Source organism: Globicephala melas, chromosome 1 (assembly GCF_963455315.2).
Source record: "Globicephala melas chromosome 1, mGloMel1.2, whole genome shotgun sequence".
Classification (NCBI taxonomy): domain Eukaryota; kingdom Metazoa; phylum Chordata; class Mammalia; order Artiodactyla; family Delphinidae; genus Globicephala; species Globicephala melas.
Genome location: NC_083314.1, coordinates 79,407,399 through 79,432,354, shown reverse-complemented (window position 1 = coordinate 79,432,354; position 24,956 = coordinate 79,407,399). Strand labels below are relative to the sequence as shown.

The 24,956-nt window shown below is 47.4% G+C and overlaps 5 protein-coding genes across 7 annotated transcripts in view; 2 read left to right on the top strand and 3 right to left on the bottom strand.

The window, feature by feature from the left end:
• The first annotated feature begins 725 nt into the window (after positions 1-725).
• On the top strand, positions 726-3,451 carry TNFAIP8L2 (TNF alpha induced protein 8 like 2). Its single transcript, XM_030846471.2, has 2 exons — positions 726-782; positions 2,432-3,451. The coding sequence occupies exon 2, from the start codon at positions 2,437-2,439 to the stop codon at positions 2,989-2,991; it is 555 nt and encodes a 184-aa protein (XP_030702331.1). The 5' UTR covers positions 726-782; positions 2,432-2,436; the 3' UTR covers positions 2,992-3,451.
• Positions 3,452-3,504: 53 nt separating this feature from the next.
• On the bottom strand, positions 3,505-11,224 carry LYSMD1 (LysM domain containing 1). The gene is made up of 3 exons (XM_030846470.2): positions 10,362-11,224; positions 5,541-5,899; positions 3,505-4,737 (listed from the first exon to the last, which is right to left on the bottom strand). Exons 1-3 carry the CDS (start codon positions 10,539-10,541, stop codon positions 4,599-4,601), a joined length of 678 nt encoding a protein of 225 aa, XP_030702330.1. The 5' UTR covers positions 10,542-11,224; the 3' UTR covers positions 3,505-4,598.
• Positions 11,225-11,329: 105 nt separating this feature from the next.
• SCNM1 (sodium channel modifier 1) lies at positions 11,330-13,764 on the top strand. 2 transcript variants are annotated; one of them, XM_030846469.2, is made up of 7 exons: positions 11,330-11,495; positions 11,731-11,801; positions 12,346-12,434; positions 12,535-12,632; positions 12,752-12,840; positions 13,266-13,460; positions 13,609-13,764. In XM_030846469.2, exons 1-7 carry the CDS (start codon positions 11,445-11,447, stop codon positions 13,706-13,708), a joined length of 693 nt encoding a protein of 230 aa, XP_030702329.1. In that variant the 5' UTR covers positions 11,330-11,444; the 3' UTR covers positions 13,709-13,764. The 2 variants fall into 2 exon arrangements, with proteins under 2 accessions (XP_030702329.1, XP_060142854.1); XM_060286871.1 differs by lacking the exon at positions 11,731-11,801 and having other exon boundaries at positions 11,365-11,495.
• A 1,031-nt stretch (positions 13,765-14,795) lies between these two features.
• On the bottom strand, positions 14,796-17,764 carry TMOD4 (tropomodulin 4). Its single transcript, XM_060293479.1, has 8 exons — positions 17,640-17,764; positions 17,276-17,432; positions 16,846-16,962; positions 16,269-16,358; positions 15,956-16,086; positions 15,753-15,860; positions 15,213-15,356; positions 14,796-14,948 (listed from the first exon to the last, which is right to left on the bottom strand). Exons 1-8 carry the CDS (start codon positions 17,760-17,762, stop codon positions 14,796-14,798), a joined length of 1,023 nt encoding a protein of 340 aa, XP_060149462.1. The 5' UTR covers positions 17,763-17,764.
• A 1,760-nt stretch (positions 17,765-19,524) lies between these two features.
• The window catches only part of VPS72 (vacuolar protein sorting 72 homolog), a 10,717-nt gene continuing 5,285 nt past the window's right edge, over positions 19,525-24,956 (bottom strand). The window contains exons 5-6 of one of the 2 annotated variants that reach the window (XM_030846468.3): positions 20,620-20,764; positions 19,525-20,111 (exon numbers count right to left, since the gene is read on the bottom strand). In XM_030846468.3, coding sequence (XP_030702328.1) covers positions 19,724-20,111; positions 20,620-20,764 — 533 coding nt within the window. In that variant the 3' untranslated portion in view covers positions 19,525-19,723. The remainder of the gene's footprint in view (positions 20,112-20,619; positions 20,765-24,956) is intronic. The other variant, XM_060299631.2, reaches the window with a different exon arrangement.

Sequence of the window (24,956 nt, the reverse complement as noted above, 5' to 3'; positions counted from 1 at the left end):
CCCAGCATTTCTTGTTTGTAGATCTTTTGAGGATGGCCATTCTGACTGGGGTGAGATTAGTATATGTGCTGCTGAAGTGAGCACTACCTTCATTCATAACGTGTTAGCAGCTATAAAGCACAGTGAGAGCGCTGCCTCTAGTGGTTCAATGATGTGCTGACACCTGCTGGTCATACCTAGTTCGGCAGCCCTGACCCCAGCACCTTCGTCTCTCTTAAGTATTAAGGGTGGGAACCCCCTTACCCAGCCAGACGCTGAAAGCGTATGCTCGTGGTAATGTCTCCCCACAGCGCCACCCACCCCTGGAGACTCCAGGGACACACTCCGACCTCCTGATCTCTAACTTCCCTCTGGTGTCTCCAGTCTAAGCTCAGTTCAATCTTCACAACTTTCCCCACGGACCCCCCACCCCAGCAATCTGTACTTAACATTTTCCCCATTACCACAGACATATAAGGAGAACAAGATCTCAAGGAACTGGGCAGCAAGGATAGAAAGAGGTAGACAACTTGGGAGCAGGAGATGTACAATTCCTCTTCCTCACCTCAAAGAATCAAGACTATTTCCTACAGAGTGCTATTCCTTTTGACCTTTTATTTCTAGGAGGCTGTCGGTGTCATAGACCTTCTTGGTGACAGTGTGATGAAGGGAGGTTGAGCACAGAGTAGGTAGGCGGGGCTTAGGGGTGGGGCCAGGCCAAAGGGCCTCTCACTTAGGAGCTTCTCCATTCTGTCAGCTCTCCCGGAACATCCAAGGCAAGACTGGCACCCAGGGCGCAGCAGGTGAGGGACCAGGCAATGACAGAAGGGTAGGCTTTAGGGGTGATGGTGGCAGAAGAGTCCTAGCTCTGTCAGCCTGAGCTTTCCATATTGTGAGACTCTCATTTGATAGAATTCTTGAGCCCCCAGTGGGGAGATCCAGCTCAGTTCTTCCTGGGGCCAGGCAGCCTCAGTAAGACATGGTTTGGTTTGGGTGGGGGCAGGGCTGAGGGATGGCGGTGGATAAGGGTATGTGACAGACTACTGAGAGGTGCAAGGAGATCTTAGGAGACATGGAGGTAGATGTAGGGGCCAGCAGGAGAGCATGGCCAGAGGGCCACAGGGCAGGACTCAGACAAGAGAAAACAGGAGACTGAAACACGGAGACGGGGAGAGGACAGTGGACAAAACGTGAGATGGCAACGGGGGCAGTGGAGAGCTGGGTAGCAGGAAGGCCAAGGAGGAAGGAAGGCTCACATGGAGCAATCTCCTCTTCCGGATGTACAGCGTGGTCCAGAAAGCCCCAGGCAAAGCCGGGAGCAGAGCAAGGTTCCAGATTCCCACTGGACCGATTCAGCTGGGGGAGAACCACCCCTCCTCCCAGTTACCCATTTCCCCTGCTTCTTCAGACTCCTATTTCGTTTGGGGGGAGAGGGCAAGGCTGCTCCTCACTGCGGTCAGAGCCACATCCTGCAGAGCAGGGGAGGGGGAAGTAAGAAGCAAAACAAGCAGAACCACCACAGGCGAGGACCATGGGGAGAGCGCCCTGGATACTTGCATCTGATGTGCCACCAGGAGGTCCTCAGCACAGTCCCAGCAGAGGACCTGAGAACTCTAGGACTGTCTTGAGGTGCTTGTTTTTCATGATTCCTCAGTGTGCTTCAACCTCATTGAGCGCATTCCAAGGGAAGGAGGCTTCTTTGGATTATATGGTTCAAAGCCCGCTTTTACCATTTGCTAATGACTTTAGCCAAGCTGCTTAATTTTTCTTAGTTTCATTTTTCTCGTTGCAAATTGGGGATACCTACCTTACAAAGGGTTGGGAAAACTGAGATAAAGCACTTGGCACATAATAGGTTCTCAATAAATGTTCATTATTATTTTTGTCAGGACTCCCAGGACCCCTATATTTCTCACGTCTTTAAAGGCAGTACAGCACACTAGCTGACATGGGCTTTTGGAGTCAGAAAAACAGTTGTGTTTGACCTTGGGTAAATTATTTAACGTAAGCTTCAGTTTGCTCAGCTGTAAAACAAGGATAGTAATACCTACACCTCATAGATGTACGGTACCCAGGCAGTGTCCAAAAATGGCAGCTGTGAGAACTATCTGCCAGGTAAGCTTTATCTTCTCCACTGTAATAGCAACAGCCTACTTCCCCTGAGGTCTTAACTTGCGGTGCGCTAGCGTCCGGTGTGCCCTCATTCCTCCAGCCAAAGCTATTACTGCTCCTCTGGTTTTAGAGATCATGATTTCCTACAGAACAAAAGGAGAAAAAATGGAAACAAAGCACAGAGGACTGAGGGAGCCCAGGGGGAGAAAGATGACAAATAAAGATGAAAATGAGATAGAAACCAAAGAGACAGAAAGGGGAAAAGCCATTTCTCTCTAAGGAAGCCTGTGGCCTTTCTTCTAGTGACGACCACATACCCTCCCATCTAACCCTTCCCTAGGAATCATGGAGTCCTTCAGTTCAAAGAGTCTGGTGCTGCAGGCAGAGAAGAAGCTGCTGAGTAAGATGGCAGGTCGATCTGTGGCTCATCTCTTCGTTGATGAGACGAGCAGCGAGGTGCTAGATGAGCTCTACCGTGTGTCCAAAGAATACACACACAGCAGGCCCCAGGCCCAGCGGGTTATCAAGGACCTGATCAAGGTGGCCGTCAAGGTGGCCGTGCTGCACCGCAGTGGCTGCTTCAGCCCCAGCGAGCTGGCCTTGGCTACCCGCTTTCGCCAGAAGCTGCGGCAGGGCGCCATGACCGCACTCAGCTTCGGCGAGGTAGACTTCACCTTTGAGGCTGCTGTGCTGGCCGGCCTGCTGACCGAGTGCCGGGATGTGCTGCTGGAACTGGTGGAGCGCCACCTCACACCCAAGTCACATGGCCGCATCCGCCACGTGTTTGATCACTTCTCTGACCCAGGCCTGCTCACGGCCCTCTATGGGCCTGACTACACTCAGCACCTTGGCAAGATCTGTGATGGGCTCAGGAAGCTGCTGGATGAGGGGAAGCTCTGAGAACTCTGACCCTGGCACGTTCCTTCTTGGCAAAATGGCTGACTGAGAAAAAAAGATAATGGGCTTTCTAACCCTGCTCATCTGCACTAATGCTTTTCAACCCTCAGGTTTCAGTCTTTCCCAAGAGTGCCTGTGACTCTGAGACCACCCCATGCCCAACTGCTGGTGGAGAAGAAGCAATGCTGAGGGTTGAGGCCTCTCTCCTACTCCAGCCCCAAGACAGGAAACAAAGCTGCCTGAAAAAGATGAAGCGAAACTTGGATCTCTATTTTCCCCACAAGGGACCTTTCAAACAGGGAAGCCCCCTCCCCTCAGAACCAGGGGAAGAGGGCGTAGCCCATCTCACTCCTCTGGGGACACTAAAGACAGGCGGCGCAGGGAGCCTTTAGAGATATCCTAGACCTTCAGTTCTAGGCGGAGTCTGGACAGATACCAGAGACTCTGCTCCAGAGGGCAGGAAGAAGGGGCTAGGGCAGGGGAGAGTCTCACAGAGGAAATAAAACTATTAAAACATACACAGGGCTCAATGTTTAATCTCTCCAGCTTCTTGTATCTTATGATCATCACAGAGGAAAGAGGTATATAAACACCACTCATCTCACCTCTCACCATTTCCATACAGGAGACTGAGGCATATTTCCAGCATCACCAGGGTTCCCTTGCCTACTTCTTCTGTTTAAGAAACTCAAAAAAAACTGTACCGCAGATCAGTGCTACAAATTGCAAATAAATATGCAGTGAGGAGCAAGACATAGATCAATAGGCTCTGGTCGGGAGAGGATATAAGAAAAAAGACTCCCACAACTGTCCTCCTCTTCAAACTCCACGGCAATTCTTCTTCCATCCCTTAGCCTCACACAGGCTGAACAGAGGAGCAGATTAGAAGGGTGACCTGGTGGCATGGAGAGTTCAGGACCCTACATAGCTGTTTTTTTCTCAGAGCAAGAGTTGTGAAAAAGTTATAGTGACCTGGTTAGTCAAGACTGAGCCCAAATTCTTCCATTTGAGATTGGGGGCGAGGCACAGTCTGCCATTCCCTGCAGCAGGGCTAGATCACTGATTGCCCGTTCTCAATAACATGGCTGGCTAAGAAGGTGGGGAAGGTGGGCCAGGAGTCACTGGCTCACTTACTGTTCCTGGGTTCCCCTCATCCCAGGGCTATAGCAATCCCATTTTTCAGCTAATACTGGGAAAGAATAAGATATAGCAAATAAATAATACTTCAATATAGCACCAAATAAATTAGGTAACATAGTTGGAGATGGGGAGGAAGTTCGGGGCTGTGAGAGTCCCTGCCTCCCTGCTCTAAGGCCAAGGAATGGTGAAAGGGATGGGAAAGGCAGCAGGGATGTTAAAAGAGCCTTTTGAATCTAAAGGACAACTCTAGATTCAGCCCCAGAACTGAGAGGGGGTCTATTTCCCATCCCCTACCCTTGCCAATAGAACTGCTCCAGACCAAGGAACTCCTGACGGACAAGTAGGCTCAGAAGATGGCAGGAGTAAGGGAGGTGGGCTGGGAGGCCATGTTCCTGAGCCTCACCTCAGGCTCCTCTCTCCCTCAAGTTGCTCCTTCAACATCTGGCTTCTCTCAATCAGTTCTGGAGACATCAGAGTTTGAAGATTTCATCCTCCTGGTCCCGAAGTGTCCGGGTCCGAGAGGTCCGGGTCAGCGGCACAGGACCTAGGACTGCTCGTTGCTGCATCCGAGGAGAGCTCAGGTGAAGACCTGAATCCTCCCCAGGTATCCTGCAGGTGAGGAAAGGGGGAAAGAGCGACAGATCAAGGGAAGAGGCTGAGACTAGGCTGAGCGAAGAAGTACGTGGGAAGCTGTCCTTCTCTAATATACATGAGCTGGTTGCCTTAAGATGGAGTCTCAGTACCCTCTGGATAAATCCTAATCCTAATGCTCCTTCATGGACCATCAGAGCAGTAAGAACAGTCAACTATTTCACTCCACTGAGAACACAGAACCATTACCCAGTGCCTCTACCCATTCCAGCAGCCATAGGCTCTGCTCATTGTCTTGCGGCCACCTGAGGGAAAGGTTTCACCTTGCTTCTGCTGACACTGGAATTACTTACTTTGTGTCTGGTCAGGTATGGTTGGGGGAACAGAGAGTCTATGGACGGACTTAAAAGAATCCATTCAAACTTCCCTGGTGGCACAGTGGTTGGGAGTCCGCCTGCCAAGGCAGGAGGCACGGGTTCGAGGATCCCACATGCCACGGAGCAACTAAGCCCATGTGCCAAACTACTGAGCCTGTGCTCTAGAGCCCACAAGCCACAACTACTGAGCCCACGTGCCGCAACTACTGAGGCCCATGCGCCTAGAGCCTGTGCTCCGCAACGGGAGAGGCTGCCGCAGTGAGAGGCCTGCGCATTGCAGTGAAGAGTGGCCCCTGCTCGCTGCAACTGGAGAGGAGGGCCCGCGTGCAGCAATGAAGACCCATTGCAGCCCAAAATAAATAAATAAAATAAAAATAAATTTTAAAAAAAAGAAATAGAAAAAAAAATTTATATAAAAAAAAAAAAGACCCATTCAAGACTCACCCACTTTCTCCCTTTTTCAGCTTCTGGGCAGCAGCCTTCTTTGACAAGCTGATCTGTGAATCAAGCTTCTTAAGGAAATCAGAGGCAGAGAGGTCGTGAATGGGGGGCTCCTGGCCAGCTGTAGGAAGGGCTTCACCATTGGCACGTCCCGAACCTGTCTCTTGTTTCTTCCTCTCAGCTGAGTGTGGCCCAACTTCATCCTTACTTGGCTGTACCTCTTCCTCTCCATCCTTCTCTTCCTCAGAATCCAAACCATTGAACAGGTCTCTGGGCTCTGTCAGGATGGGGATGTAGAGGGTTTTCTTCAGGAAGATCGAGTCATTAGTATAAAGGCGGTTTGCACGCTTAATCTGTTCCATCTTTAAAAAAAAGTCACCACAGTTAATGACAGTAATAACAATCCATCTTATATTTGTATAGCACCTCATGCTTTTTAAAGTGATTGTACAAAGTCTTATCTGACCCTATAACAACCAAAACTACAGTGGGCTGATATTATCCCTATTTTTTTTTATTGATCAGCAGCTTTCATACTTTTTGGTCCTAGGGCCCCTTTACATTTAAAAAAATTATTGAGGAAAAAAGCTTTTACTTATGTTGATCACATCTATCAATATTTAAGGTATTATAAAATTAAAACTGAAAAAATTTAAAAACACTTCCATTACATATTAACATAAATATTTTGATGAAAAATAACTATATTTTCCAAAACAAAAACAACAAACATGTAGCAAGAACAGAGGCACTGTTTTACATTTTTGTAAATCACTTTAATGTCCGACTTAATGGAAGACAACAGGATTCTCATATCTGCCTCTACATGCATCTGCTGCAGTAACACATGTCACGTAGCCTCTGGAAAACAGTATACTCATGAGAATAAAAAAGACAAATAAAGTCTTGTTATTATTACCATGAAAATTGTTTTGACCTTGTGGATCCCTACAGCATCTTAGGGACCCCTAGGGGGTCCCTTTAACTACTGTTAAAGATGAAGGAACTGAGGTTCAGAAAGGTTAAATTACTTGCCTAGCAAGTTACTGACAGAGATAAAACTAGAATTCTAGGTCTTTTTACTCCTTCCAGGAATGCTTTTCTTATTATATTAATAATTTCACTGATCAAATATTTATTTAGTACTTATTTATTCATCACTGAACATAGTGACTGATATCACCATCTCTATCTACCTGCCTCCCAAGGTAGAAATATCAATGTCATCCTTAACTCATACTTTTCTTTCATGATCCAGACCTAACAGGTCAACAAAAATGCTGTAAAAATCTCTCACATCTGGTCTCATCTTCACATTCACTGCCATTGACTTAGAACAGACTCTTAATATTTCTCATCTGGGTACTGTAACAGTTTTTGTTTTGTTTTCTATAAATTTATTTATTTTTGGCTGTGTTGGGTCTTCGTTGCTGTGCGCAGGCTTTCTCTAGTTGTGGTGAGCGGGAGCTACTCTTCACTGCAGTGCGTGAACTCTTCTCACTGTGGTGGCTTCTCTTGTTGTGGAGCATGGGCTCTAGGCACGCGGGCTTCAGTAGTTGCAGCACGCAGGCTCAGTAGTTGTAACTCGTGGGCTCTAGAGCAGCTCAGGCTCTAGAGTTGTGGCTCAGTAGTTGTGGCGCACAACTACAGGCTCAGTAGTTGTGGCGCACGGGCTTAGCTGCTCTGTGGCACGTGGGATCTTCCCGGACCAGGGCTCGAACCCGTGTCCCCTGCATTGGCAGGTGGATTCTTAACCACTGCACCACCAGGAAAGCCCCAACCCACTACCTTGCTTATAAACCTTCTATGGCTCCCCATTGGCTCAGAGATAGAATCCAAATTAGCAGGACTTCTCTGGCAGTCCAGTGGTTAGGACTCAGCACGTTCACTCACAGGGCCCGCGTTCGATCCCTGGTCGGGGAACTAAGATCTCACAAGCCACGTGGTGCGGCCAAAAAAAATATCCAAATTAGCATTCAAGGGCATTCTCAATCTAGCTCTCATAGGAAGTCCACCCACACCTCCCTTCTTCTGCCACTTATACATTTTGCCATCCTGAACTTTTTATTTTTCTTCCAACATTTCATGATCTTTCACCTTTTTGTGTCTTTATCTGCCTGGAATGTTTCTCCACTACTCCCTTCTCTGCCTGGAAAACTTCTCATCAACTATCATTCCCTTTGTGTTATCTTCTTCAGGGCTCCCAATGCATACTGTAAATATTGCTGTAATAATACCTACCCTATTATATTGTTATTCATCTCTTTGCATATTTGTCTTGCTCAAACTGTGAGTCCTTTAAGGGCAGGGTTGGTGACTTGCCGTCTCTGTATGCCTAAGGCACTCTTCAGCATTGCACAAACTTGGCACACAGCAGAGGCTCATTAATGCTTTATGAGTAAATAAACTAGATAATAAAATATAGGAACCACAGACACAGTATGTCAGTATTTTATTATTCAAGGCCAGGCAGCCAGTTTTACTAAAAATTCATCCCATAATGGCACCAGTTTGGGAAATCATAATTCTTATATCTGTCAAATATCAAAGCTGTTTCCACTCTAGGGCAAGACTACTATAATAAAGTTGACTTATAAAATCTTATGCTATAATGAGTTTAAAAATAAAATTGGATTGATCTAACAATAAAAAAAAGTTAAAAATGGCTTGCAGTTTTGTACTTTTTCTTCGCCAAGTGCTTTGATGCTATTCATTTTATTTTGCCTAGATAATATCCTAGGTCTCTTTTGTCTCGATAATATCCTAGGTCCTTTTCTGTTGCTTTTATTATTTCCTAGCAGTACCATATAAGGGGACATTGTTCCATTTCCATTGAGCCAAGAGCTAGAAAGGTCATTAGAATCTAGTTAGTTTAATAGAGCAATTCAAAGTGAGGATTTTAGAATGAGACAACCTGGTCTGAATCTTAGCTCTACTAATTAGACTAGTTGTATTTAGTCTATGGCAAATTATCTCTCTAAGCTTCAGTCTCCTTATCTTTAAAATTTTATTTTTATTGAAGTATAACTGACTTAAAATATTTTATTAGTTTCAGATGTACAACACAGTGATATTCCTTACCTTTAAATAGAAATAGTTACATCTACCTCATAAAGATTTACAGAGAAATATGAGATAATATATAGCGCTTGGCACATACTAAGTGTTCCTTAAATGACAGGTAGGTAATAACTTAGGTAATTGATTTATCTAAGTTTTTTTTGTTTGTTTTGATTTATCTAAGTTTTAAATTTAATACATCTTCCTCATTTTACAAATGATAAGAAACTGAGGCCCCAAACAGGGGAAGTGATTGACTATTCAGTCACTCAGCTAGTAAGCAGCAGAATGAGGCCAGAACCTAAAACTCTTCTTCACTAGACTACAGAGGTTTTCTGTACTCAGAAAGGTACAGGGCTGTAAGAAAACCTCAAAAAAAATTGTTGATTCACTAGCAGCACAGTTTCCTTCATTGCATGGCCTCTGAGCCTCTGCTGGGATGAAAGCACTGCTCAGTACTTTCACATCTACTTCCTTTGTTTAGGTCATCCCTCTACTTGACATGTTCACTTTACTATACTCCCAAATCTCCATGTGTGGAAATCGTAGCCATAATTTCATTCATTCAAAAAACATCTATTAAGCTTTTATGTGCTGGGGACTATGCCAAGCTCTAGAGATATAAAATTGAAAGGAAATAGTTCTGTCCCTTAAAGAGAGTACAGGCTACCGGAAAGACAAAGATGTAAAAGGTGTAAACCACTGGATTACATAGGTTTATAGAGAGGAGCATAGAGGAAAGAATGTCCAAGTCTTTCAAGGCCCATTGCGATGGCTCCCTTAAAATCTGCACTGATGTCCCCTTCCAAATAAAAATCAGTCTTCTTTCCTGACTTCCTCCTCTTTGTTAACACCTCTACGAACTCACCACATTCTGTCACCTACAATCATTATTTGTGTCCCTGTCCATATCTCACTAGACTGTAAATTCATGAGGGCAGCAACTATACACTTTATTTATGTCTGTCTCCCAAGGTGGTTACCACAGTGCTTTAAACATATCAAGCATTAAAATGTTGACTAAATTCAACCGGATATGGAAAAAAAAAAACCACCTTTATCAACTTTAAAACAATGTATTTTTACATCTACCAAATACACCCTATGCAGGAGCTGAAATGCTTGGCATAGAGAGTACCTGTTTTGTACCAAGGAGGCCACCTTCCAGAAAAGAAGAGGGCAGAGCATTGAGGAGAAAAAAGAACAAGAACAGACAGGCACGTAGGGAACTTAGGACTAAAAACTAGCTCTCCACTGTTTGCTGTAAATGTTTAATCACTCTCAATTAGTGTTGCTATGTGGTTAACAGTACAAGCTTTGGAGTCAGACAGACCTGTTTGAATTTTCACTTCAACACTTTAGTTATTTGACCTTGGTCAAACTGGTTAACCAATCTAAGTCTCGGTTTCTTCATCTGTAAAAAGGGGACAATAATTGTGTGCTTGACAGGGATGTGAGGATCAAATGGGCTAACAGATGTAAAGTCTTTAGTATAGTGACTGGCATAATAAATAGGAGTTGCTCCCCTCCATTGGGATAGTGGGACAGGATTTGTCCCAACCAGACAGTGCAACACTGCGATGGGAACACAAACCAAAAGACAAAGGTGGACCAGACTTACACCACAATTAATTTATCAAAATTAGTTAATTTAAACACAATTAAGAAAATTTCAGGGGAAGTTGCCTAGAGGGCCACTACCTACTCATGAGAAATAAGTCTCTTTTAAGTGGGTGTCTGCGTCCCAATCCTGTTAAGACTCACCGTCACCCCGTATTTGAGTGCTAGTCCAGCCAGGGTGTCTCCGGGCGCCAACTGATGCTCCAGGCGTCTTTCCCTCACCGGGGAGCAGGCAGACTGCACCAGGCTTCCATAAGAACGAGCCCGGCTCCCTTGAAGCAGTCCTGACCCGCCAAGGGGGGCCTGTCTAGAGGGAGAAGCCATCTCCTCACCCTGCGGACAACTGGGGTTGCAACTGCGGGAGGCCTGTCTAAGTGACCAATAGTGACGGGCCCGGGGTCTCTAGGACTTAGAGGATTCCTTTCCCCTTCAGTCTTCTGTCCTAAGTCTCCCCGCCTCCCCCGGCACTACGTGACCTCACAGCCCTCGCTTCTCCTCCCTCCAAGCCCCTTTCCCACCAATCTGTACTCCGACTATTCAGTCTCTACCTGAGTCTCTCCTTAGCACCCCTCCGACTTTCGATTCCCCACGACAACTCGCGACATTGACCTCTGACCTTTGAATTCTAGACAACCTCCTCAACACTCAGCTCAGTTTGCCCCTAGGTCCAGCAGCCCGACCTCCCGGCCCCTCAACACCCCGACTCCGCCCCGTCCCGGGGTGGGCCGGCTAGGGTCGGGAACAAATCAGGCCCACCCCAGGTGGGCTGTGGCCGCAAGAGAAGCGCGTGATGAAAGCGAGAGTCTACAGCACACTTTCCCCTCAGAGATCCTCAAAGGTACCCTCCACATCAAATTAGTCACACCCTCAAATTCGGGCTCCACATCTAGGTTCTTGTCCCTCCAAACCCTCGAATCTGTCAAGATGCAGGGGCCTGTATCCAGCCCGGCGGCAAGTTCTTTGAAAAAAAGACTTCATTTCCCTAAAGGCTCCGCGCCGGCGGGGTCGCAGGGCACCATAGGAAATGCAGTCCCCATCCGCAGGCAAGGGGCGGGCTTCCGGGATCGCGCAGTGCATGCGTGGAAGAGCGTCCCCGGAAGTAAGGGGGCCAACCGGAAAGAGACAGGAAAGGAAGGAAGGTAGCAGTCCCACTCTCGCTACGGTGGCCTGAAAGGAGTGCTGAAGGCGGAGCCGTAGAATTGATCGTTTCTGGGGCTCACAGTCGTGATGTCTTTCAAGAGGGAAGGGGATGATTGGAGTCAACTCAATGTGCTCAAAGTAAGCGCGAGAGAAGAGCGTCTGCCCTCTGAAGGATGTGAAGGAGCTGTTTTGTTGCCGTGACAACAACTGGTGGGGGGGGTGGTGGTGCGGAGGGAGCCAGACGACTAGAGCTGCTGTTGACCCCTTCTTCGCCCCAGATCTCTGCTCGCCCCATGGTCTTTATTCCCTTTGAGTTCTCGTCCCTATCATTTCACTTTTATCCCGTCCGGACTTCTTCCCCTATCTCCTGCAGAAACGAAGAGTTGGGGATTTGCTGGCTAGTTATATCCCAGAGGATGAGGCGCTGATGCTACGGGATGGACGGTGAGGGCGAGGAGTGGATCAAGCCTAAGGGTTCTGCGGTTAGAGGCTCAATAAATTTTTTTTTTTTTTGGCTGCGTTGGGTCTTTGTTGCTGCCCACGGGCTTTCTCTAGTTGCGGAGAGCGGGGCTTACTCTTCGTTGCGGTGCGCGGTCTTCTCACTGGTGGCTTCTCGTCGCGGAGCACAGACTCTAAGTGCGCGGGCTTCAGTAGTTGCGGCTCGTGGGCTCTAGAGCGCAGGCTCAGTGGTTGTGACGCACGGGGTTAGTTGCTCTGCGGCATGTGGGATCTTCCTGGACCAGGGCTCGAACCCGTGTCCCCTGCATTGGCAGGCGGACTCTCAACCAGTGTGCCACCAGGGATGCCTAATAAACTTTTGTTATTAAGGAGGAGAGGGGGAGTATCTAAGATTCTTTAGGAGGGAGCGACAGGGATGTGGTTGGTGGACATTGGGAGACTTTGGAAAGGAGTGCTAGGACGGGGTGGGACCTATGGCCGAGACTCCACTACTCTGGGGCCAGTTATCTTCTTCTTTCCTCCTCCCCAGCTTTGCTTGTGCCATATGTCCCCATCGACCTGTACTGGACACTCTGGCCATGCTGACTGCCCACCGTGCAGGCAAGAAGCATCTGTCCAGTAAGTTTGGGAGAAGACAGAGGATGGAGAATAAACCCTTAAAATCTCTTCAGACCACCCTTGGTGCTCTGCTTTTAATTATCTTCCCCTTCCTCCTCAGGCCTGCAGCTTTTCTATGGCAAGAAGCAGCCAGGAAAGGGCATGGAGCAGAATCCAAGAGAGCAGAATGAACTAAGGAGGGAAGAGACCAAAGTGGAGGTAATCAGAGTGGGGAGGTTGTGTTCCAGGCAGGACTGTGCTGCACACCCTAGGCTTGAAGGGCTTGGGCTTCTTTCTAGCTCTGAAGGCTCTGATTCTGTCTCCCATCTCCATGCCAGGCTCCTCTGTTAACCCAGACTCGACTTATCACCCAGAATGCTCTGCACAGAGCTCCTCACTATAACAGTTGCTGCCGCCGGAAGTACAGGTGTGTGGGGTGGGAAAGCCAGAGATAGGGAGGGACAGGAGATAGATGGCTCTAAAGTGATTGTTTTCCTAATTGTAATCTGAGGAATACTAGTGTTCTGGAGGTGTTAACTTGTATTTCAGGAAAAGGAATCTTGTAATTAAGAAAAAAGTTTGGGAAGTGGTGCTTTGTAATCCTATTTGAAGAATAGTAATATTAGTGTATTTTAAGGGGTCTACAAAGTCTTAAGATAAAAAAAAAACCTTAAAAAAGTTAACTTAGCCTTTCCTAAATTCACTGGATTCCAAAATCCTTTTTATGCACAACGCTTATTAATATCTTGAGGAACACAGTTTTAGGAAGCACTGCTTTAAGGGGTTGGGAGTCACAGGAGATTTGGCCCTTTCCTTCACTGCTTTTACAGACTTTGATTCTTCTCTACCCAGACCAGAAGCCCTTCGTCCCTCTGTCTCTCATTCCCCTTTGCCACCCCCAGAGGTTGAACCCCAACGTGGGAAGATCAGTAGAGAACCTGAGCCTGAGGCTGGCTCACAGACCAAGGAGTCAGTAACTGTCTCATCCCCTGCACCTGTGAGCCCCACAAGAAAACGGGCCCTGGATCATTACCTCACCCTTCGAAGGTGAGTATGCAGAATCACTTTCCTCAGATTTCCCCTTTTCTCTCTGACCCTCCTTTTTTCAAAGCTTTTCAAGTGTTTTTACTTATCTCCACTAATTTCTTGATAAACTTCCTTTCCTGACCAATTCTCTTTTTTCTGATGTTTCCAGCTCTGGATGGATCCCAGATGGACGAGGTCGATGGGTAAAAGATGAAAATGTTGAGTTTGACTCTGATGAAGAGGAACCCCCTGATCTCCCCTTGGACTGACACCCTCTTTTCCCATTCAGTTCACAAATAAACTACAGTGGGTGCTGGGAGCCTAACTTTCCTTGAGTCTGGCTCCTTGTTTCAGGATTTCAGAATTGTTCCTTCTCAGCCCAGCCAATTCTTCTCTGCAATGTACACAGCTCCCCATACTTCTAACCCCTCCCCCACCTTCTACCAAAGTCATGCCAAGCGTCAGCTGCATGCAGCCCGGTGCCCTATTAATAAGTCTGTCAGAAGGAGATTTTTGCCCTTCATGTTTTCTGCCTTCTTCTCCACCTCCACTCAAAGTCCTTTCCTCCTTCAAATAACATGGGGGTTGTGGGTAGGTGTTCGGGGGGAGGGGCTGGACATGTCAAGAAACAGGGCCAGGGCTGGCCACCCTGTGAAAGTAGAAGAGACTAAAGGCATTGGAAGGGTTATGGGGAACACCAAGGGAGGGAGCTCCCCCACCTCCTGCTGGTAACCTGAACCTCCCTGCCTGCTGATCCCCAGAGTATAAATAATCCCCTGATGAACTGGCAGTAACCCTTGGGGGTTAGCGCCAAGATTTCCACCCCAAAGCCGAAGGAAGGAGGCAGACAGAGCGGACAGAAGGGCTTTTATTTACAAGATGAGGATTTAAGCTTTCACGGCTCCGAGCTCTAGTTGGTAAAGGGAAGGGTAGTGTTATCTCTTCTTTTGCTGGCGACCTGTAAAGGAAGAAGAGTAAACACAAGTCGTTATCCCATCTCTTGCTTCCTGCAAAGGTGCTCTTCTTCTTTCTAGTTCCTTGGCCAGACTCATAAAGAGGTAATGTCTTAGGCCACCAAACATGCCCTTCCCCCCTCACATTAACAAAATAAGAAACAACGCAGCAAATAAAAATACCATTTCCCCAAACAGGTATTTGTAGCTTCCCTCCGCCTCTTTCCTGGTATATTTGGGCAGAAGTGCTTTTCTGTCTACTTTCGGATCACCTGTGGGGTTTGAGCTTCTCATGTGAGTCACTTTGGCAGCACCCCAGGCTGTTAGTCACTAAGTCAGCTTTCAGGAGCATCCACCAGCTTCTGCAGCTACGTGCCCTCTCCCCCACACACCACCTCTGCAGCTACTCACGCAGTTCATTGTTCCGGGTCATGGCCTGGGCTGCCCGAGTTCGTGGCCCCTGCTGTGTAAAGTGGTAGCCAAAGCGGACAATGGAGGGGCACTGTTCAAGCACGGTGGCCATCTCCATCTCCACTGCGTCGCCAGGCCACTGGCGCTGGGGGAAGGAGAGATGGAAGCTGTCACCAACCCTGTCTGGCTTGTTCACTGTCCTAGACCACCGACCCTTTGGGAGGTCAAAGAGGCTTGTTTCTCCGGAGTGGGTGATAAGAGATGCTGCCTTGGCTCCCCTCATAGGGACAAAGAAGAGAGGAGTTCAAACAAGATCAGATGAGCTCCTGCCCCAGTGGCTGCCTCAGGGAGGAGGCTCAGTGAGTATTAGCTGACTGCAAAGACCAGGAGATGGGAAGGGAATGCTGACCTGGTTGTCTACGCGGAGCTCAGTGAGTGTGGCATTCTCCCGAACTGCCTTCAGCACAGCCATGAGCCCTGTGCTGCTAATGAAGTTGGATTCAATGTTCAGGCTCTGGAGGCTACGATTCTCACGCAACATGTCAGCCACCGCCTGGGTAGTAGGAACTTGGGTTAGGGTTAGGGGACAGTTTCACAGATGACTGAGGAGAGAAAGAACAGGAGCAAGAGGGAAACACAGCTCCTGGAGAAGAGTCCTTGAGCTGTGGGTGGGGCTTGAGGGAGGCAGGTGTGGGAGTAGGTAGCAAGGAAAGCAGGGAGATTAAGTGCGCAGTGGAGTTGGCGTGGGTAGGAGGGTTGTGGCTCTTCAGGAAGATGAGCTGAGGATTTCAGAGCAGTGAGTCATAGAACTGAGGGTAGGAGTCTCCAGCAGGGCTCCCCTAAGAGAGCATGATGGGAACAGCACCCCCAGCACAACCCTTTATGTCAGCCCTGCCAGCGGGGCATGTCAGGGTGCAGGGAGAGGGCTAGGGATGTCAGCTAGCCTTACACTGGCAACGGGGTCACCACTCCTTGTGGCCACCAGACTGAAGCTCCGGACATGGGTATTTGTCTTCATTGCTTCACACAGCTCAGTTAGCATGGGTATCGGGATGTCCTATCAAAGGGGAATAGGAGATGGTGGGCTAGGGGACTCACATATGTCAGCAGAGTTATCCCAGTGTTATTGCTTAGAGGATGGGGGCCAGATACCTGGATATTATTGAGGTTCACCTCCTCCAGCTCCTTGTCATTGCTTCGAACACTCTTCAGTATCTCCTCGATGTTTGTGGGATTTGGGGGCTCATCTGGCACTGGCTTATACTTGTCAGGCTGCACCACACCTGGTGGGTGAGGGCAGGAAGGAAACCCCAACATGTCCCCCACAATCTCCTCCCCATTGGTTCTCATGACTTATGCATCATGTCCTCTCCCTGATTCACCTGTTTCACCCGTTGCTACCTTTGCTCAGACTCTGGGACTGCCTGCCAAGAGCCCTGGGCGCCATGCTCCCAAACACACTTACTGCTAATGCCTTCAGTGTTGCAGATTTCTCCGCTGCAGATAGCATCATAGTATTGCTTGTTGCTCATCAGTGTGTACATGCCCAGAATGGCTGGAGAGAGTAAGCAGAGGGGAGACAGGGAATGAGAGAAATGGACTTGTTCCAGGTCCCCCACCGACCTCATTCTGAATCTGTTGCATTTTTGAAGGCTGACCTCTTCCACTCTCCCTTGGTCCCAGGGGTCCCTTCCATTAAACTGCGTTAAGGCAGTGGTTTTTAAAACATTGAGACAGGGCTAAGGGAAGATCCCTAAGGAGACACTACAGGGTGAGGGAGTCTGTCAGGGAGACCCTCCTGTTTTCAGCCAGAATAGTTTTGCTTTATAATTCCTGTAAAATTGCCCTAGAGTTGTTAACTTATTAAATTTAAAGATGAGTGAATACATACATAAACAAGTAAGAAAAATTTAAAACCACTGCCTGAGGCTGTCTCAAAACGTCCACATCCTGGTTCAGGGCCTTCCCCGCTAGCCCCATGCCATGGTTAGGAGCCCCTGCCCCAGATCTTCCCAACTCCTCAACTTCCCACAGCTGCCCACCTGCTATATCACACATCTCAGCATCTGTGGCATGGGCCAGTGCCTCCTCCAGCTCAGGCTCCAGAGTGATCTGCTCCTGGGCTGGAATTTCTCTCTTGGGCTGAATATAGGGTTTCCCTGATGGGGAGATGAGGATGGTTCAGGTACAGGTCATTTCTCCTAAGATCCTGGCCTCCAGATTCCTTTCCTTCTCCAGGAGGTGGAATGCTGGGTTACTAGGAGCCACTATAAAGCCTGAGTTCTCTACAAGCTCAGGACTCCTGGGTCCCCTTGATCTCTTCTAAGAGCTGAAGAGTGCAAGCTGGCATGCAGGTGTAGGCAGCTGAGTCCCTGGGCAGCTAGGAGCTGGAAGGTGAGAGGGAAGCTGGAGGGGACATTTGAGAGACAACAATTTGGGTTCTGGGAGGCATGGATGTTAGGGTCTCCATACCCTTCTTCTCGCCTGTGTAGGGAACCAGGTCATCACGCTCTTTGACCTCTAGTGCCTGCTGTTCCAGGTACTGCAAAAGGGCCTCTCGGTCCAGCGGCCCCGTTGGGCTCTTCTTTGTCTGGTCACGTTGTCTTAGTCCAGCTGGCAGGAGCATGTTCTTAGGGATGAGTTTTGGGGAGCAAGTCAGACCTCCCCTCTGACCTGGGGCACCTCCAAGTCTCCCTAAAACATCTCCAGACACCATTCCCCTGACCCTCTTGGGACTCCAGTCCCTGTAGATAGCCCTGGTCTCAGTCACCCAGGGCCCCACACCCTTCCCAAATGCCTGGGGACTGCCCCTGGTACCCTGTGCTAGAGCCCCTACCTCGGGGTCCATCTCCTGTAGCTCGCAGTCCAGCTGCTCTAGCTCCTCAGGGCTCAAGGTCCTTAGGATCTCATCTTCATCTATGTCTCTGTATTTCTCCAGTTCCTTCTGATACGATGACATGATGGCCCCCACCCCCTCCCCACAGTGTGGCACTCACGGAGCCTGGGGTACATGGGGAAAGTGGTTGGACAATGGAAAGATGTACATGGACGCAGTAGGGAGACAAAGAGACAGGTCAGTGGGGCAGAACAATAAACTGCTTGCCTTGGAGGATAGACCTAGTTGGATATGGGAAGATGGGGGAAGGCTAGGTTGTTTAGCTAGGACCAGAGCCTCCTTCTGGCTCCCACAGCTTCCACCCACTCCGGATGGGGATCCCAGGCATCCAGGCTGAATCTGCCTTCCCCAGTGTATAAGAAATCCTGGCAGTACCTCTCCCCTATTACCTCGACTGTCCGTGCCTCTTGCCCTAGCACAGCTGCCAGGAGCCCTGCAAGCACAGCTGGCCCCAAGCCCAGTTCCTATTGAAAGGAATGGGGGCAGGCAGAGAGCTTCAGGGAAATTCCTCCTCTCGTCCCCATAATCCAGTTTTTCCTAAACTGGCTTAAGAAAGCAAGGAGGATTGCGGCGGGTGGGGGTGGCGGGGGGGAGACAGTGCTCTGACTCTACCCTCATTTCCTCTTTTATTGTGTCGGATCAAGATTTCACTATGTTTGCTAAAATTCTAAATCCTAAGGCAAAGCAAGGGCTCAGAGGAGCTGGGGGACTTCCAGGTTGGGGGAAGGGTGGTATGGCCTTAGAAGCAGGTACTGAGTTCCCATAATTTGTCCCTGGCTTTGGACAGGAAGGTGACACCGGTCTAATGGGTGGGAAATGCCTTATAAATGGGATAAAGTTTCTCTAAAAACAGTGAGAGGATTAAACTTGCAATATCTTTTACAATGTGAAAAATAAACACAAGCCACACATACACACCATACTGAATATGAAAGAGTCAGAAAATGTGTGAGATACTTACATTGACAATGTAAACTACAGTTAAGGGAGAACATAAGACAGTGGCAGAAACATGCTGAGTGACAAGAGGCACACACTCCATTTCATTCCCAATAAGAGCCACTCTTCTCCTCCCATCTCCCACCAGGCTCTGATCCATAAGGCCCCTGCCTTCCCCACCTACCAGTCCTGGTGGCCACCTCCGTTCTCACCTCCCCTTCTGTAGGTTGGTCTGTCTGTTCTACTGGAGCACTGTCCTGGCAGCAGGAGAAGCCCAGCGACGGGGGAGAGGGTGGGGGAACAGTGAGCTCAGCATTTTATTATTTTAGCTCTGGCCAGGTGGGGGGTAGTGGGAGATCACATATACACAGCCCCCATACCCTGCCCAGCCCTGAGAGCCTCTAGTGGCCACTAAGAGCCATGGCACCTCCTCCTCTTCATACAAGCCCGAGTCCTAGAAACAAGTTCTATGAGAATCACACAGTTCCTACTTATTTGGTGCCTGCTATATTCAAAGCAGTGACTATACAGATATAAAGGTGAGTATAAGGATTTTGTTTTGGTGTCTAATTTTAAGGTGTTTATAAACTGTTGGAGGAATGAATATTTTACAATTCAAAAAGGGCAACTCTGGGAATTCCCTGGCAGTCCAACGGTTAGGACTCGGCGCTTTCACTGCTGAAGGCTCAGGGTCAATCCCTGGTCAGGGAACTAAGATCCTGCAAGCCACGCAGCACAGCCAAAAAATAAAAATAACCCTTAAAACAATAAATAAGTAAAAAGGGCAACTCATAATAAATGCTATTAAACAAATATAAAGGCCCATATATACGCAGACATTCACAAATACTTTTTGCTCCCAACTTAGATTAGACACCAGACAAAAGGGATCTTTCTATTTTATTAGATTAAAAAACACAAACAAAAGCAGTGTAGGAACTAAGGGAAAAGATAGGGAAAGAAATACAGAGACGGGCTGGACAAAGATCAGCAATGACAAAGGGGAGAAGTGGGCTTCTTAAGAGCCCTAACTTAAGAGCCCCAAGTTAGGACAGGAAAGAGGTTTCTAAGGACTAGACATCCCTTCATTTGATGACAATTTTCTGGCGCAAGGCTCGGGGCCCAGAGCCAGGGAGGGGCTCAGGAGGTGGTGGGCCAGGGCCCAGGGCTGAAGCAGTGGGCGGCAGTCCGTGGGCAGTGATGTACTTCTTGTAGGCCTCACGGATGATCTTGAAGGCTCGAGCGGTGGCGTAGGGTATGTCTGTAACAGGGTCCCGGTACAGGGCTGGGCGATGGGTCACTGGGCAGACCTCCTGAACAGGGACCTTTGGAGGCCGCCCCTGGGGAAACCATTCCTCAAACGTCGCATCGTCACTAAAAGTGATGAAGGTACGTGAGCAGCGAGCAGGAGGGATGACGGGTCCAGTCCCAGCACGGGGAGTCAATGCAGAAGCTGTGGGAGCAGGATCAAGTCTGAGGGAAAAGACAGAGAAAAACACAAAGAGCTGAGGGACTTCCCTGGTGGTCCAGTGGTTAAGACTCCTCTCTCCCAATGCAGGGGACCCGGGTTCGATCCCCAGTCAGGGAACTAGATCCCACATGCACACCACAACTAACACTGAGCGCAGCCAAATAAATAAATAAGTAAATAAATGATTTAAAAATTTAAAAAAGCCGAGGAGAGAAAACTGATAAAGAGATCAGACAGGTGAGGAAAGAGGAGGAGGCAGTGGGTGGCAACATTCTGAGAGAACCTATTAAGTGATAGGACAAAACAAAGCAGAGCTGGATGGAAAACCAGAAAAGGAGAAGAGAGAGGCTAAAAGAGAAATAGGAGATGACAGGAAGAGGAATCTGAAAGATACTCAGGTGTTAGAGAGCTGTGTGAGGAAAGCAAGTGAGATGGGGCTGAGGGAATACAAGCTGAATACAGAAGGGAGAAACTGCACTCCTCTTCTCCCCTTGAGGTTCACTCACTCACCCTTCTACGTCGACATTCTCTTCTTTAGGGCCTGGCTCCCCAACTAGTGGCACTGTCACTGAATGGTAGGTGATTATGGGCCCAGGGCACTTCCGCTTCTTGTGGACCTGCTTCTTTTTGTCAGCCTCAAGCCGCTCATATGTCTCTTCAGGAAGGAATGAGGGGATGGTCAATTCCTGTCTTCCCAAACCCCAGGTCTGTCCTACAGTCTCTTATCTTCCTGGCTGTCTAGTCACTGCCTACCCAAGCCAATCAGGAAAGTCCTCTAAGGCCCTCAAGCATCTCCCATTTCATAAGCTTTCTGCTTGCCCTTCTTGACATCCTCTCTGCTCATCACTTCTTAGGTCCACTTGGTTCCTCACCCACTCAGAACTGTAGGACTTCAGAGTTGAAAGGGACCCTTTGATGAAGAGCCTACTCATTTCCCCAGATACCCCTCCGTTACAGCCCTGTCAACTTGCTCCCGTCCAAGGCAGTGCACTGCGTCTTCAGGCATCTCTAGTCATTTAAGAGTTCTTTCCCATTTTGAGCTGCAACATACTTCCTGTTGACACTGTTTTACCTTTTAAGGCCATAAGGGACACAAGTCTAACCTGTCTTCCACTTGACAGTCCTTTAAATAGTTGAAATTAGTATCCACGAAGCAACAGACAAGGGATTAATCTCCAAAATATACAAACAGCTCATGCAGCTCAATATCAAGAAAACAAACACCCCAATCAAAAAATGGATGAAGACCTATATAGACATTTCTCCAAAGAAAACATACAGATGGCCGAGAGGCACATGAAAAGATGCTCAACATCACTAGTTATTAGAGAAATGCAAATCAAAACTACGATAAGGTATCACCTCACACCGGTCAGAATGGCCATTATCAAAAAATCTACAAACAATAAATGCTGGAGAGGGTGTGGAGAAAAGGGAACACTCTTGCACTGTTGGTGGGAATGTAAATTGATATAGCCACTATGGAGAACAGTATGGAAATTCCTTAAAAAATTAAAAATAGAATTATCATATGACCCAGAAATCCCACTACTGGGCATATACCCAGAGAAAACCATAATTCAAAAAGACACACGCATCCCAATGTTAACTGCAGCACTATTTACAATAACCAGGTCATGGAAGCAACCTAAGCGTCCATCAACACATGAGTGGATAAAGAAAATGTGGTATATAAATGCACTGGAATATTACTCAGCCATAAAAAGGAACGAAATTGGGTCTTCCGTAGAGACGTGGATGGACCTAGAGACTCTCATACAGAGTGAAGTAAGTCAGAAAGAGAAAAAAAAATACTGTATGTTAACACATATATGTGGAATCTAGAAAAATGGTACAGATGAACCTGTTTGCAAAGCAGAAATAGAGACACAGACGTAGAGAACAAATGTATGGACATCAAGGGGGGAAAGGGGGTGTGGGATAACTTGGGAGATTGGGATTGACATATATACACTAATATGTATAAAACAGATAACTAATCAGAACCTGCTGTACAGCATAGGGAACTCTACATAATACTCTGTGGTGACCTAAATGGGAAGGAAATCCAAAAAAGAGGGGATATATGTATACATACAGCTGATTCACTTCGCTGTACAGCAGAAACTAACACTGTAAAGCAACTACACCCCAGTTAAAAAAAAGAAAGAAATTAGTGTCCGTCTCTCTCCAGGCTGATCACAACACCCCTTCCACTGAACCATTCCTCATACAACGTGGTTCTGAGTCACTCCCTCCTTTGCCACCCCTGTGCCTAAAATACTCTTCTATTCCTGTACTTATCACAGTCTATGGCAGAGGCTGCAAGATGGCAGCTCCCTTATGTGTTTTGCTTGATTTGGATAGAGTTTTAAAGAAAATTTTGAATTAGTTGCTGACATTTAAAAGTCAGGAAATTACATTTAAACACAGAGATTTCTGGTCCCTTTTAAAAATAATAAGAAAATCTGGCAACCCTGTGTCTGTATTCTCACAGGGCAACAATTAGCTGAGCTGAGTAACTGCTCCTCCTTTCAGGCACTCCTCTCTAGTTCACCACAGTTCCCCTGGCTGGACCCGGTGACACTGCTCTATGGCAGTTCATTGTTGGTATATATGTCTCTTCCTTAAGGGCAGTGACTGTGACTCATATTACCTATACATTATCACGGTCACGCAGCATTCCACACATTACAGGAATTCAATAAAGATTTGTTAATGTATAAACAGATCTAAATATTCCTGGTCCCTTTGTCCTCCTTAAACATGGGTACTGTGAACACAATCCTCTAGATAGAGTAAGAGCAAAAGAGTCCTCTGGACTACACCCCCCTGCCCCCCATCCCCCCACACCCCCAGTGATTTAACCTCTTTTGTACTTGAATTCTGGTTGGTAATATTGCTTTCTTTCTCTTGAGCCAACCTTCCAGCCCTTCTCTTGAACACTTCCCTGTACCCTCTGTGACTCCTGCTCTATAATCAGCCAGCTCATCTATTTCCTCAATTTCCTCACTCAGCATGCCTTCCAAAACTTGCCTTACGGGAAACCTGTCTTCCACAGAGACCAACACTCTCCTCTGGTACAGGCTGATTATTCTCCCACATCCTGGGCAGGATGTGCCCATGTCCTATTGGGCCCCACACTTCAGGTCTCTTTGCTCTACACTCTAGATACCTCTGTTCTTCTAGGTCTTCAGTACTTCTAATACCAGAATATCTCTTCATTCTATCACCGCTTCCAGCCTTCATTTTCCTTGTTATTTATTTATTTATTCATTTAAACCCTCTGTTTTATTTATTTTTTGGCCGCACAGCACAGCATGGGGGATCTTAGTTACCCAACCAGGGATCGAACCCGTGCCCCCTGCAATGGAAGCACGGAGTCTTAACCACTGGACCGCCAGGGAAGCCCCTTGTTTTCCTTTTTAAATCGAGCTTAGGTTCCTCAATCTATCAGTCATTCTCTTGTCAGTCTAAACTCCCTCGCCCAGACCTGGATTGCTGAGTGCTACTGGAGAAAAGTTACACAATAGGTAGAGTGGAACCCCAGAAATTCATGGTCCCAAACTTCAACAGACCTGCCAACACCAGCAGATGATCCTATCTCCACAACTATTTCAAACAGTCTTCACTCTCAAGCTTCCAACTCTATTCCCCACACCTGAGAGATGACAGTGCCTAAAAGACATCTGATGAAAACTACTGCACTGTCCTGCTCTGGATTTACAACCCTACAACTATGAGCCACCCTTCCTTCCTTCCTCTTAATGGAGGCCAATTCTTCCACCCATGACCTAGCTCCCACCCCGCCTCCCATTTCTCCAAAACCCTACACTACTAACAATCCTTTCTTTCTTTTCTGTCTTTAAATTCTTTCAGTTGCATCTCACGAAAAATACACACTCTCCAATCTTTGAATAAAACAGAACAATGACAAACTCTACCTTGACCCCAGACCTCCCTGTTCCCTCTCCTACCCTTCATGGCCAAATTTTAGAAGTCTGGCTTCCCAACCAACTTCCAAATGGCTTGGTCCCCAAAAAGTGCTAAGGTCACCTCTGACCTCCATGTCACCAAAACCAATGGACACTTCTCAGTTCTCTTCACTGGTGTCTCAGCAGCTCTCAGCAGCTACTGCCCTCTAACAGTCCCTTTCCTTAGTGCTCTTATGACAAACTCTTCTGGAGTTTCCCACTCTCTGGCCACTTCTCAGATTCTTTTCTAAGCTCCTCCTCTTATAGGAGACCATTACATTTTAGTGTCTGCAGGACCTTCTTGAGCCTCTGTCTACTCTTCTCCCTCTATGCTTTCTCCCTGGGTAATCTCATCCACTCCAATGTCAATTACCATCCATATTCTAAAACCTCCGAATTTATATTTCTAGCCCAGATATCTTGTCCAAGCATCAGATCTGTGTATTTAACTGACTTCTCAGCACTGCATGAACTGTTCATAGACACTTCAAATCCAACATGTTCAAAAATGAGCTTATTATTTTTTCTCCTGCTAAACAAGCCCCTCCAGGATCTCCTACGTCAGTTACTGATATCAGAAGCTTGGGAATCACTTTCTTCACAGTGGCCTGAAACAATCAATGTAGTCAAAGGATACAGATTGTAATTACAGTGACATCAAGTGACCACGTTATTTGTGATGGTTCTCAGTCATTTATATGTTTTAAGAGATAGCTACTGTTTTAAAGCACGGCATTGTCATTATACAGACAGAGGTTATATTTCCCATTTTAAAGCTAATATATTAAAAAAAAATGTCACGAGAATACATCCTGAAAATGTTGGACCCAACGCATTTAAATCTTTTATCGGTCATTGTGGTCTTTTGGAGTT

Bases quoted from the DNA above. Each gene is read 5' to 3' on its own strand.
- TNFAIP8L2 (XM_030846471.2), top strand. From the start codon at position 2,437: ATGGAGTCCTTCAGTTCAAAGAGTCTGGTGCTGCAGGCAGAGAAGAAG.
- LYSMD1 (XM_030846470.2), bottom strand. From the start codon at position 10,541: ATGGCTTCTCCCTCTAGACAGGCCCCCCTTGGCGGGTCAGGACTGCTT. The intron at 5,900-10,361 runs GTGAGTCTTAAC...TTTTTTTTAAAG, and splicing joins CACTCAAATACGGGGTGACG to ATGGAACAGATTAAGCGTGC. The intron at 4,738-5,540 runs GTGAGTCTTGAA...CCTCACCTGCAG, and splicing joins CTGAAAAAGGGAGAAAGTGG to GATACCTGGGGAGGATTCAG.
- SCNM1 (XM_030846469.2), top strand. From the start codon at position 11,445: ATGTCTTTCAAGAGGGAAGGGGATGATTGGAGTCAACTCAATGTGCTC. The intron at 12,435-12,534 runs GTAAGTTTGGGA...CTTCCTCCTCAG, and splicing joins AGGCAAGAAGCATCTGTCCA to GCCTGCAGCTTTTCTATGGC. The intron at 12,841-13,265 runs GTGTGTGGGGTG...TTCTCTACCCAG, and splicing joins TGCTGCCGCCGGAAGTACAG to ACCAGAAGCCCTTCGTCCCT.
- TMOD4 (XM_060293479.1), bottom strand. From the start codon at position 17,762: ATGTCATCGTATCAGAAGGAACTGGAGAAATACAGAGACATAGATGAA. The intron at 16,359-16,845 runs GTGGGCAGCTGT...TACTCTCTCCAG, and splicing joins TGAGATGTGTGATATAGCAG to CCATTCTGGGCATGTACACA. The intron at 15,357-15,752 runs GTAAGGCTAGCT...CCTACTACCCAG, and splicing joins GTGGTGACCCCGTTGCCAGT to GCGGTGGCTGACATGTTGCG.